General features: G+C 65.7%; 1 protein-coding gene across 1 annotated transcript in view; it reads right to left on the reverse strand.

Moving 5' to 3' along the window:
- Positions 1 to 13,081, reverse strand: part of LOC135875868 (cullin-9-like) — a 63,753-nt gene that overhangs the window by 25,023 nt on the left and 25,649 nt on the right. Inside the window, exons 7-21 of the mRNA XM_065400927.1 lie at positions 11,876 to 12,242; positions 11,500 to 11,692; positions 10,082 to 10,289; positions 9,642 to 9,835; positions 9,250 to 9,476; positions 8,550 to 8,784; positions 7,683 to 7,788; positions 6,987 to 7,214; positions 5,653 to 5,743; positions 5,394 to 5,565; positions 4,491 to 4,596; positions 2,747 to 2,842; positions 1,245 to 1,420; positions 902 to 1,035; positions 635 to 820 (exon numbers count right to left, since the gene is read on the reverse strand). Coding sequence (XP_065256999.1) covers positions 635 to 820; positions 902 to 1,035; positions 1,245 to 1,420; positions 2,747 to 2,842; positions 4,491 to 4,596; positions 5,394 to 5,565; positions 5,653 to 5,743; positions 6,987 to 7,214; positions 7,683 to 7,788; positions 8,550 to 8,784; positions 9,250 to 9,476; positions 9,642 to 9,835; positions 10,082 to 10,289; positions 11,500 to 11,692; positions 11,876 to 12,242 — 2,719 coding nt within the window. The remainder of the gene's footprint in view (positions 1 to 634; positions 821 to 901; positions 1,036 to 1,244; positions 1,421 to 2,746; positions 2,843 to 4,490; positions 4,597 to 5,393; positions 5,566 to 5,652; positions 5,744 to 6,986; positions 7,215 to 7,682; positions 7,789 to 8,549; positions 8,785 to 9,249; positions 9,477 to 9,641; positions 9,836 to 10,081; positions 10,290 to 11,499; positions 11,693 to 11,875; positions 12,243 to 13,081) is intronic.

Consider the following 13,081-nt stretch of genomic DNA (forward strand, 5'->3'; position numbering starts at 1 on the left):
TGCCAAGGGGGGGCCAGCGTGAGAGCTGCGCCCGGGGAATAGGGCGGGGGCAGCGCCAGCACTACCCCCTACCCAACCCCAAAGCCGCCTGTGGGGCGAGGGCTGGGCCCAACCCTCCCAGCCTCCCCCGGGGGGGCCCACTTCAGCCCCACACGGTCACTGAGTGGGGGGGGGGGGTGCAGGGGCAAGCCGGGCGCTCGGGGTGGGTGGGAGCCAGCCAGCCCCAGGCACCCCGGGGCAGCAGAGTAGCCACGCCCGGCCGGGATCCTGCCCCCTACAACAGGGCTGGCCTTTGCAGAGGTGCGTCTGGCACCTGCCGGCTCTGCCTGTGGGCACCAGACCCACGGATCTGAGTGCTGCGCCAGGCCCAGGGGCTGCCCGCCCGCCCCGCAGAGCGCTCTCCCACCTCACCCCGCCTGCGGGCATCGGGCACACACAGGGTCAAGCCCAGCTCGGCGCCAGTGCCCGGCTCTGGCAGGACGTGCAAAAGGCAGCCCGGAGAGTCCTTACCCGTAGGGACCCCTCTCCCCACTCAGCCCCAGGCAGCACCCCAGGGTCTCCTCCCCCAGCCCCACCCTGGGACCCGCCCCCCTCCCTGCCTGGCCCCAAAGCCCCACGGGGGAGGGGCCCTTACTGGCTTTGACCGGGGCTCTCAGCTCCTCGGGCTCCGGGCTGCCGGGGTCCACGTGCACCAGCAGGTGGCTCAGGCGCCGCACGCGGGAGTTGAAGATGGTGGCGCGGCTCTTGGCGCGTCGGGCCGTCTCCAGGTTCTCCAGGTACTCGCTCAGGAGCCAGGCCAGGGGGCTGACGCCGCTGGGATCTGCAAGGCCAGAGGGGGAGGCTGAGCCAGGCGGGCCAGGCGGGCTGGGGGCAGCGGGAAGCCGGGCAGGGGAACCGGTACCTGGACTGGTGATGCTCTGCACCAAGGGATTGATTAGGGCCTCCCAGCAGGTCCTGCCCAGAGCCTGGGCCGCCTCGTCATCGGGAAGGAAGCGATCGGCGAACACCTGCTCGTGCCGCAGGGCGCCGTTCAGCCTGCAACAGCAGAGACACCCGCACCAGTCACTGGTGGGGCCCTGGGGCCTTGCCAGCGCTGAGGAGACCCCGGGTACAGACACACACAGGGCAGGGCACTGCCGGGGGCTCTGTCAGCGCTGGGGGGACACCCCGGGTACAGACACACACAGGGCAGGGCACTGCCGGGGGCTCTGTCAGCGCTGGGGGACCCCGGGTACAGGCCTCACCTGTTGAAGAGCTGCAGCAGCTGCATGCGCTCGTCTGCGATTTCCTGGCACCACGTGTGCGCCTGGGTGGTGTAGAACAGGTACGTGCGCCGGCACAGCTGCTCCTTGAAGATCGGCCAGAAGGTGGGCTTGGGCCCCAGGATCTCGATGCCCCGCACACGTGTGTCAATGCCACCCTGCACAGGGCACAAACCTCCCCGGTTAGACACGGGCCTGCCAAGCCGAGCGACTCCCTGCGGGGCGCCCCGGGCCAGGCCTCTCGCTGCCCGTGGAGGCCCTGCGGGGGGCGAGGGAGGCCAGGGACCGGCTCGGCCGCACACAGGGACGGGGGTGTGACGTTGCACTCCATATGTTTTATGGAAATCTGCTTGTGAGTGTGACGATGATGTAACTGGAATATGCTGTATGCAAAAGGTCTCTTGTAAGGTATCATAACAAAGGTTATAACCTACTGAATATATTCCTCCTACTTCTATGCATGTATCATTCTTGTATCTGAAGCTAGAAATATGAAGTGTAACTCTGAGGGCCTGTTGTAATTATGCAAAGTGTGGGCCATTAATGGGGGTTTAGAATCGTGATGGCTCCCAGTGACTGGGACAATTGGTTGTAAATGGTTTATTTACCCGTGCAGGTGTGGGCCAGCCCGGGAAGAATGGAGACTAGGTCTTACAGTGACAAGTGACCATGTCACATGATACTGGAATCCATCTTAGATCTGGTACTTTTCCATTTAGAAGGAGGGGTGGGGACCCAGAGAGACAAAGGATTCCCACCTTGTGCCAAAGCTATAAAAGGGGGTGGAGCAGGACAAAGGGGGCTGCCAGTCATGAGAAATCCCCTGCTTACCACCTGAGATGTCTGCTGGAACGAACAAGGACTGGACCAGGGGAAAGGATCGGGCCCAGACTAGGAAGGAGTCTAGTCTGTGAAAGAAGCTTATTGGAACATCTCTGAGGGTGAGATTTACCTGTATTCAGTTTCTTAACGTATTTAGACTTGCGTGTTTTTGCTTGGTGACTTACTTTGTTCTGTCTCTTATTACTTGAAACCACTTAAATCCTACTTTTTATACTTCATACAATCACTTTTGTTTATTAATAAACCCAGAGAAAGTGATTAATAGCTGGGAGAGCAAACAGCTGTGCATCTCTCTCTATCGGTGTTATAGAGGGCGGACAATTTATGAGTTTACCCTGTATAAGCTTTATACAGAGTAAAACGGATTTATTTGGGGTTTCCCCATTGGGAGCTGGGTGTCTGGGTGCTGGAGATAGGAAACCTGCTGAGCTGTTTTCAGTTAAGTCTGCAGCTTTGGGGACGTGGCCCAGACCCTGGGTCGGGTTGCAGCAGGCTAGCATGTCTGGCTCAACAAGGCAGGGTTCTGGAAGTCCCAGGCTGGCAGGGAAAAACGGGCTCAGAGGCACATTCAGCGCATCAGGTGACAGTCCCAAGGGGGTCCCTGTGGCCGAACCCGCCAGGGGGCCCGCCAGCACACCCACCTGCTGGCAGCGCTTGATCTTGATCTGGATGATGGGCCAGAAGCGGGTCAGGTTCTCCAGGAGGATCACTCTGCTGGCCGAGGGCATGACGTTCACCTGGGGGGGCAGGAGAGACGCAAGCCATCAGGACACAGAGATGACGAGGCCGCGAGAGATCCCGCCCCACGGGAGTGTTGTCCAGGCCCAGCCCCCAGAGCTACGTGAAGTGAAGCCGTGGGGTTAGCGGCGTGCAGGAACACGGGCCCCAAAGGGACGGGGCAAGGAGACGACCAGCACCTGGGACGGGACTAGCCAGCAAAGCCTCTGCCGCTCCATCAGGCAGCCCCAGGGCCCCTCCCAGCCACACCTGGGGAGATCACAGAAACCATGGCTCTGCTGGAGCAGTCAGACGTGCCAGACCTCTCCACCGCTCCCTGCTGCCCCCTCCCGGCAGGGCCAATGGAAGACCAGCCCCTGGGAGCTCCACCGCGCTTAGGAGCTGCTGTCAACCCACCAGGAGAGGCCGCAGAGACCAGAACCGATGGGGATGGAGAGGTGCCGCCGGGCACGGGAACTGGCTGACAGCCATAGACCAGTGGCCCGTCCGAGTGAGATGCAGATCTCCCGTTGTACCCCTGAGGCTCCCAGCCCGAGAGGTGCTACTAACCCAGCGTCACACCCTGCTCCCGGTGCCCAGGGGGCTGTAACTGACCCTGCTCCGTCCGCACGCAGCCAGCCGAGCAGGTTCCCAGCACCGCCAGCCCCAGCGCCCAGATCAGGCCCATCCACTGGGTTTGGAGCTGGGGGGGTCCCAATTTCCAGCTTTTCTCTGCAGCGTGGGGGCTGGAGCCTCACTCGGGAAGTGACAGGTGGGATTCTCATGGAATCACCTGCCCCCAGGAGCTGCGGCTTTAAGGAGCAGCCCAGCCGTGCCGAGAGCTGGTGCCAGCGCCGTCACTAAGCACAGACCCAGCGCCCCGCACACCCGGCCGGCCGCCAGCACGGATGTACATGCTGCTCCCAGTAGGAACGCGCAGGCCTGCCTGTCTGCCCCGCCCACCCCTACGTCCCTCCCCAATGACCTCCTGGGACTCAGCGCTGCCTCGGGGGCCGGAAGGCGGCTCCTCTCGGTCCCTCCTCTGCTCTATGGCCACTGTGCAGCGGAGACCAGCACAATCCAAGCTAGGCACACGGCCCGGCCCAGACAGCGCCTCTGGGTTCTGGCTAGAGGTTTCCCAGGGCAGCTCACTCGGGCGTGGGCCAGGTGGGTAACAGGTCTGGGGAAGCAGAGGGCGGGAGGGTGGCAGGGTCTAGCAGCAGAAAGGGGAGCAGCTAGGACAAGGCAGGCTGTGCCAGGCCTGCACGGGGCGGACGAGGAGCAGGACAGGAGGGGAAGCCGGGACTTGGCCACTGGGGTGTCTTGCCCCTCCCCCTGGAGCAGCTGGTCCTGGCCAGCGTTGGAGACGGACCCTGAGCTCGGGGCCCTGCCCTGCTCCTGCCCGCCTAGGAGAGCCCTTGTGACAGGTCTGCCAGGACAGGGCCTACAGGCCTGGGGCTGGCGACTCCCTGCACCTCGGGTGCTGCCTGCCCCAATTCCAAGGCAGTCGTGGCCCCGCCAGCCTGGGCCGGGCTGCCCCAGCTCCACACTGACCAGCAGAGGTGGGCGCTGGCAGGTGTGAAGCTCTCAGCCTGCGCCCGCCCTGCTAGGGAGCCCCCAAGCCACAGGACCCCCTCTCCTGTCCGGGGCGGCCTGGGCCACACTCACTGTATTGAGCTCGGTGCTGATGCTGGCCGGGTTCTCTCCTCCCATGACCACGATCCGGGCTGGCATGTAGCTGGAATCCTCGCTGGCCACCAGCAGGCTCATCTGTCTGCAGCCGGGGAGAGCCACAGCGTCGGCACCGGCCCATTTCTGGGCTGTGCTCCAGGCCGGAGCCTACGGTGCCCGTCCCGAGGGGCACGTCTGCCAGCGGGCTCAGAGCCTCGCATGGCCGCCGGTCCTAACGGGAGCCCCTGAGCCCCTGGCCCCAGCTCCTGGGGGGCTGCACCTGGCGCTGCACTGCTCTGGGCCAACAGTGCCAACAGCCATCCCAGCAGGGCGTATGGCGCCCGTGGACACAGACGAGGGCCCTGCATGGCTGGCTACTGGAAAGGGAACCCACCCCAGCCAGGGAAGCAGCATGTGCAGCCCCCCTGGGCCACCTTGGGCACCCTGCCACCCCTCACCACACTGTTACCTGGGCCCAACTCCCCCCCATACCAGGGACACCCTGGGCAGCCAGCCACCCTCTGCCCACCTGATCCCTCCTCCATCCCCGGGACACCCTGGGCAGCCAGCCACCCTCTGCCCACCTGATCCCTCCTCCATCCCCGGGACACCCTGGGCAGCCAGCCACCCCCTGCCGACCTGATCGCACCCCCATCCCCGGGACACCCTGGGCAGCCAGCCACCTCTCCGCCCACCTGCTCCCACCCCCATCCCTGGGAACACCCCTGTGCCACCTCAGGCACCCTGCTACCCCTTGCCCAATGCTTACCCCACCCCAAAGGCCCCCCCCCCCACACACACACACCTGATCCCTCCCGCAGCCCCGGGACATGCTCTTTGCCGCCCGGCACACACAGCCAGACCCCCCCCGGGGGCCAGTACCCACAGCCCCCGCCCCACCTGACCACCACGCCGCGGTGCATGTAGATGTTGATGTAGTGCGAGCCGGTGCTGCCGTTGGACTCCCAGTAGGTCTTGGGGTTCCTGTCCGTCAGCTTGTTGGCTCGGTGGGAGTTCGAGGAAACCTCCAGCTTCTCCCAGCACTTGTCCTCCTTCACTTCCACGCTGGAGCCTGCAGGGAGAGGGGACAGCGCTGAAGGGAGCTGGGCGGGGGCACAGCTGGGGCAGGGGGGCCCCGGGCGACACCCCCAGCACTGACCCTGGCAGAGGTTGCGCAGGAAGACGTCGAAGAAGGGGATGTTGATGGGCTGGTGACTCCGTCTATGCTCCTCAATCTGACCCAGCACCATCTGGAAGAGAAGAGGGCGCAAACCATCAATGGGGGGGGACCTGGCAGCCCCCGCCCCCATTGCCCAATCGCTGGACCCTGGGCAGCAACCAGCCCCCGAGGAACGCAGCCCCACAGGTGGGGAGCGGGGAACTGAGTGAACTGGGTCCAGGGAGAGCCTCTGCCACATGGCCACTCCCCCCACTTCACACACCACCACCCCCTCCCTGCCCACACCCTTCCAGAGACTACCAACCCCTCTCCCCGCCCACAGACCACTCCCTGGTCACCCCTTCCAGAGACCACCAACCTCTGTGACACCCTGTACCCCATTTTCACCACTTGTATATGGTTATATTTTGTACAAAGTACGCCCTGTGAAGTATCATTTGAAAATTCATAAACTGCTGAATATCATTGTCTTGTTAAGATGTGTTTAACAACACTGTGTGTAAAGCTATGAGATTTTACTGCATGATTGTTACTGAAATAAGGTGCCGTTGTGGGTAACGCCCACAAACTAATTGTTCAGAGACAAAGACGCCCTAGCACGCCAGCAAAGTACCAAAGAGCCGGTAAGTATTAAATCAGACATTCACCAGCTGGGGGGGAGGGGAGGGAAACAAGAAAGTTACACTTCATCAGGAGGGCAGTTTGGAGCTCAGGTACGCAACAGCACTGCCCGACCCCATGACCCAGCACGGATTTTTCCAGCACAAAGCGCAGGAGTATAAGAAAGGGGGAAATGTCCTCGCCCCCCTCTCCTCTGTCCATCTCTGCTCATGACAACGACGACGCAGAAGGAGCTGAACAAAGGGGGGAGTGGTCCCAGCCTGTGAAATGTGTTGCAGCAGCACGTACTCAGCTGGGAGCGATTGCGCGCTGGGGGCTGGGAGCGAGCAGAGCCTGCACCGGTGGCTGTTCCCAGCAAAGCAGTGTAAAAGGCGTCCCAGGCGGGAGAGCTAAGGGGACCCTGCAATCCAGGCTGCACCCTGGGGAAAGTCACGCCCTCCCTCACGCCAGGCCACCCCCTGCAGAGACCACCAGCCCCTCCTCACAGACAAACAACCTCCCCTCCCTTCAGAGACTGCCTGGGGCCCCTGGCTGCTCTCGACCTGGATCAGCGCCCCGGCAGGCAGAGGTTCCACCCACCCATCGGGCAGGCCGCCCCAGGCGGGGGGGGAGGTCTTCCCCATGGCAGAGCCCCTGTTCACCTGGGCGGGGTCAGGACGCACACCCCACACCGAGCACGTGCCCCGGCTCACCTGGATGCAGCCGGCCAGGATGCTGGTCGTTAGCTTCTGATAGAGGCTGGCGTATTTCTCACAGTCGGTCACCAGGTCCCGCAGCTCCGACCCCAGCAGCAGGTTGGAGTTGTGCTTGTCCAGGGCTTTGGACAGGGCCTCCTTGGTGCCCAGGCGGCACATCACCACGGCGCAGTCCTTGTTGGTGGTGGCCAGGCGGTGGAGGAAGCGAACGAACTCCTGCACCACCTGCAGAGGGAGCAGCGCGGCCTGGGGGTTGGGGCACCGGCCTGGGAGCCAGGAGACCTGCTTCTAGTCCCACCTCTGCCAGGGGGCTGGGGCGAGTCCCTGCTCTCCCTGGGCCAGTCGCCATCCACCCCCCGCCCACCTGGTCTATGGGGAGCGCAGCTCCCTGGGGCAGGGCGGCTCCCAGCTCCTGCGGGGCCCGGGCTGGAGTCTGACAGAACAGAGACAGGCCCCAGCCCTGGCCAGGGGGCATTGAATAAACAGGTGATGCCGGGGGCCACAGGCCCAGCTTCCCCGGGACAGGCCTGGCGCAGATCAGGGCTGTTACGGGCCAAGGCACCGGGCAGAGACTTCACCAGCAATTCCTGCCGCGAGCCCGTAACTGGGGCTGAGCAAGGAGTCCCTCCCTGCCCCCGCGTCCTGCTCCCGGACTCCCCCCCACCCCCGACAGGGCCCCCCCGGCCCCCTCACCTCCCGCTCGGTGCTGGGGGCGCTCATGGAGGACAGACAGGGCTCGATGCTCTCGTGCCAGGGCAGCGCCTCCTCCTGGTAACTGTCCAGGAGCTTGTTCAAAATCCTGCACAAGAGACGGGGGAAGGTGGGGCCTGAGGGGAGAGGCCAGCGGCTGCCAGTGCCCCGATCCCCCGTGTGCCCGGCCCTCAGGCTGCACGGGCCACTCTCACCCCATGCCTGCCCCCGCCCCCCATGACCCTCACCCCATCCCTCCCCACTGCCTCGGGACAGCCCCAACCCCCACCCCACCCCCTCACCTTGGGAAACCCCAACTGACCACACACACACCCGCCTCGGGACAGCCCCAACCAACCCTGACCCCCCAAAACACCCGCCCCCGACAGCCCCAACCAACCCTGACCCCAAAAACACCCCCCCCAGGACAGCCCCAACCCCAGGAGAGCCCCAGCCAGACACGCCCCCGTGCTGGCTCCCATTCCAACCTGGGACATCCCAGCCACACTCTCACAGCACAACCCACGGATCCCTGGCCAAGGTCCCCCTCCCCCGGTGTCACCCGAGGCTCCCTGGCCCCCTCCTCCCCCACCAGTGTTATGAGGATCCCCGGCCCCCTCCTCCCCCACCAGTGTTATGAGGATCCCCAGCCCCCCCTTTTCCCCACAGTGTCACCCCAGGATCCCTGGCCGCCCCCACCCCGAGTGTCACCGAGGACCTGGCCGCGCGCCCCACCCCCAGTGTCCCCGAGGACCCCGCCCCCCCCAGTGTCCCCGAGGACCCGGCCGCGCCCCCCCCCCAGTGTCCCCGAGGACCCGGCCGCGCCCCCCCCCCAGTGTCCCCGAGGACCCGGCCGCGCCCCGCACTCACCGGAGGGTCCCCAGCTGCACGGCCTTCTCGGCCCCCAGCTGCTCCAGGCCGCGCAGCAGCAGCAGGAAGTGCTGGCGGTCCCGCAGGGCCTCGGCCCCCTCGCTCTCGGGGCCGGCCTCGTCGCAGACGCAGCGCTCCAGGGCCAGCACCAGCTCCTTGGAGAGGCTGCCCTCCTGCAGGCGGCCCAGCAGCGTCTGCACGTCCACGTCCTTCAGCTCCAGGGCTGAGCCCGCCTCTGCCACAGGGAGAGAGCCGTGGGGCCGGGGCCGGGGCCGGGCACTGCATGCCGCCGGCTGCACGCTCGCAGGCAGTGTGGGGCTGGGGGCGCCAGGTGCCTATACCCCCGTCCTCAGGCTCTCAGATGGGGCTGTGGGTGGGGGCAGGGGGCTCCGTACCTGCCGTTCCCAGGCTCTCAGACACGGGCTGTGGAGGGGAAGGGGTTGGGGGCTCCGTGCCTGCCGTTCCCAGGCTCGTAGGCGGGGCTGGGCAGGGGCTGCAGGGGTGGGTGGGGGGCATGGGGCTCTGTACCTGCCGTTCCCAGGCTCTCAGACAGGGGCTGTGCGTGTGTATGCGGAGCAGCGCTGCGTAGGAGCCGTCCTCAGGCTCGTAGGCGGGGGGGGGGGGGGGCATGGGGCTCTGTACCTGCCATCCCCAGGCTCTCAGACAGGGGCTGTCGCGGGGGGAGGGGTGGGCTCCGTACCTGCCGTGTCCAGGTTCGTGGGGAGCTGGTGCTCCGCCAGGCGGCTGAGCGCGATCTGGGCCAGCGTCTCGGTGGCGTGGCTGGGGGCGGCGGGGTCCTGGCCCCCCTGGCAGCAGCTCTGCAGGGCCGAGTGGATGTCACAGCTCACCAGCTGCTCGGCCAGGCCCCGGTGGCTGTCGATCAGCAGGCCGGCCACCAGCAGGCCGTTCTGCACGGCCGACGAGGCCCTGCAGGACAGAGCGCCAGGGTGAGCGCCCGCGGGCACCAGTCGCTGCTCCTCCCCAGTGGGTCTGTGGGGCGACGGCCCCCCCCGGTCAGACACCCCCCAGAGCCTCCAGGGAGCTGCCCCCCAACACTGCCCCCACGGAAATGACCCCGCTCGGCCCCCATACCCAGCGGTGCCCTGCATGGTGCGGATGGCGGCAGGCAGGGCGCAGAGCAGGCTGTCCGAGTCCTTGCTGGAGGCGGAGCCGATGCTGGCGAAGATCTCCCACATCATCGGGGCATCGGCGTGGTTCAGGGGATAGGGCTTCTCGCTGGCACCCAGCAGCTCGCAGGTCCCGGCGCCCACCAGCACCTTCAGAGCCTGGGAGGCCGAGGGAGCCAGTCAGGGAGGAGAGCCGGCGGCACCAGCCCCAGGCCCAGAACACAAGGCTGCCCAACGCATCCTGGCATCCCCCTGGGATCCCCGCACTGGCCACCCCACCCCGCCCTCTCCCACGCAGGATCCCGGCATGTCCCCACTTGAGCCCACTACAGCCACCACCTCCCCGTGAGCCGCACTTCTCCTCCCGACAGATGCCCGGCCCCGCGGCTGCCAGCGCGCACTCACCGCCAGGCCGGCCTGCTGGACCAGCGCCGAGGGGGCGTACTCCTGCATGCAGGCCAGCACGGCACGCACCCCGCCCTCCGTGGCGAAGAGCACGCGCCAGTCGTACTTGGCCATCAGCACGCAGAGCAGGCGCAGCGCCAGTACCACCAGCAGCTTCTCCTTCACCTGGTTGGTCAGCAGCTCCACCAGCATCTTCACCAGCTTCTCCCTGCGGGGAGCAACGGCAGGTGGGTGAGGAGCCGGGCTTGGGCAACCGGGGACTGACCTGCTGCGTGGCTCCAGGTCAGCCCTGGCCCAGAAACCAGATCCCCGGGCCCCCTACGGGCCTCCCACCCCTCCTGGCCCCACCGCGTCCCCCTCTCCCCAAACCCTCACAGGAGTCCCAGCAGGGCAGCCAGGTTTGATTTCCAGCTATCCAGAGGTGCAGAATCCACCCCTGCCCTGGGAGTTTCTTCCAGCTCATCACCGTCCTTGGTAAACATCTGGGCCTTACATCTCACAGGCATGTGTCTGGCTTCAGCTCCAGCCACCGGTTCTGCCCATCTCTGCTAGACTAACGGGCCCGTTAGCACTAGTGTTTTCTCCCCAGAAAGGTCCTTGCGCATCATGATCAAGTCACCCCTTGGTCGGCCGGTGTCCGCACTTGGTACAGGGAAACCGGACAGGGGTCAGAAACGAGCTGCAAGCACCCAGGGCTGGAAAACCTGCCTCACAACAAGCAACTAAAGAAGCTGGATCCAGGCCGCTCCTCGGACGAAGGGCGAGGAGACCTGCTCGCAGTCTGTAGGCACCTGCCTGGGGAGAACACTGCTGACACGGGGGCTCTTTGATCCAGCAGACAGAGGTGGAAGGAGAACCACGGCAAAGTTCAAATCAGAGACCTGTTTACCAGGGAGGGTGACCGGCCATGGGAACAGCTTCCCAGGGATGGGGCAAGTCTTCCACGGCTTGCGGTCGCTACGCTGGGAGGGGCCATCTGCCCAAAGCCCACCACTTATTGGGCTCCATGGTGCCACTAACCCAGGAGACTTCAGTCCCATGCAGGAGTGACGGGGTGACGCTCTCTGGCCTGCACGATGCACAGGATCAGACCAGCCAATCACAACGGTCCCTGCCGGCCGTACAATCGGTGACATGTATCTGTTACCCCCCACACACCCAAATCCTTTCTACGTTGCTGTAGCAAGACCGTAAGGTTCTGGAGCCAGGACCGTGAGCACAGTCCAGGCGCCCAGCCCTGACTGGCATCCCCTGGCACTGCTCTAATAGAAACATCACCCACGGGCAATGCCCGCGCCAGAGACAGACACCGGCCACCAGCCGGCCCCTGCAGACAGGAGCAGCTGGTTTTCCTGCCCCTTCTCTCCAGGGAGGCACTGGCCTGCCACCTCCAGGTCTGGGCACGCCAGAGAACTGACCTGATGGTGAGCCCGCCCTCGGGTTTGATGACCTGCCGCTCTCGCCCGACCTCCTCCTCCAGGGTCTTGATAATGAACCTGAGCCCAGCTAGCTGGAGCCCCACCTCGGAGCTGGACCTCTGGATCAGTTCCACCACCTCTGCAATCCTCTCCAACAAGCTCTTCTTCCCCGAGCCCTTCACGCTGCACAACACTGGCCAGGACCAAAACACCCGTCAACCCCAGGCTGCCCCACGAGCCCTCCGGCCAGCCCCTCCCCGAGCCAATCGCTGGGGCTCCCCTGCCCAGAACCCCCTTGGCCAGCAGGGACCCTCTTTAGCTAGAGCCCAGCACCCAGCCACGGCCGCACGTAGCTCCCTCCCCGGCCGGCACGTACCCTTGGCTTTCTCCTCCGCCATCTCCGGGCAGGGCAGCCCCTCCGCTCGCAGCAGCTCGCTGAACAGCTGGCAGTCGGATTTCTCCGGGGGGGCCGGGGCAGGGGCGGGCACTCTGGCGGTGGGAGGGTCTTTCTTTGGTTTCTTGGACACCAGGGATTCGGCGGACTCCGAGGGGGCTGCGTCCAGCCCCAGGCCGCCCGGCTGCGCCCCCCCTGGGCGGAGGAAGTACTTGCTGTAGACATGGGAGCTGTGCAGGTCACTCAGGGTGCAGCCCTGGCACTGCTTGCTCAGCTCCCGCAGCACTTTCTGGGCCAGCTCCACCGGTACCAACAGCTGGATCAGGGCTTCTTCATCCAGCTCCGACAGCTGGAAACGCAGGGCCTGGGTTAATCCTCAGCAGCCCGATGTCCCCAGGTCAGCCAGAACTGACCCCCGACCCGGATTGTCCCCAGGCCAGCCAGAACCGACCCCCCGACCCGGACTGTCCCCAGGCCAGCCAGAACCGACCCCTCGCCGGGATGTAACCAAGCCAGCCAGAACCGACCCAGATTGTCCCCAGGCCATCCAGAACCGACCCCTCACCGGGATGTCCCCAGGCCAGCCAGAACCGACCCCTCGCCGGGATGTCCCCAGGCCAGCCAGAAACGACCCCCGACCCGGGATGTCCCCAGGCCAGCCAGAACCGACCCCCGACCCGGATTGTCCCCAGGCCAGCCAGAACCGACCCCCGACCCGGATTGTCCCCAGGCCAGCCAGAACCGACCCCCGACCCGGACTGTCCCCAGGCCAGCCAGAACCGACCCCACACCGGGATGTCGCCAGGCCAGCCAGAACCGACCCCCGACCCGGATTGTCCCCAGGCCAGCCAGAACCGACCCCACACCGGGATGTCGCCAGGCCAGCCAGAACCGACCCCCGACCCGGATTGTCCCCAGGCCAGCCAGAACCGACCCCCCGACCCGGATTGTCCCCAGGCCAGCCAGAACCGACCCCTCACCGGGATGTCCCCAGGCCAGCCAGAACCGACCCCCCGACCCGGACTGTCCCCAGGCCAGCCAGAACCGACCCCACACCGGGATGTCTCCAGGCTAGCCAGAACCGACCCCACACCGGGATGTCCCCAGGCCAGCCAGAACCGACCCCACACCGGGATGTCCCCAGGCCAGCCAGAACCGACCCCACACCGGGATGTCCCCAGGCCAGCC

This window comes from Emys orbicularis, chromosome 3, assembly GCF_028017835.1.
Source record: "Emys orbicularis isolate rEmyOrb1 chromosome 3, rEmyOrb1.hap1, whole genome shotgun sequence".
Lineage (NCBI taxonomy): Eukaryota > Metazoa > Chordata > Testudines > Emydidae > Emys > Emys orbicularis.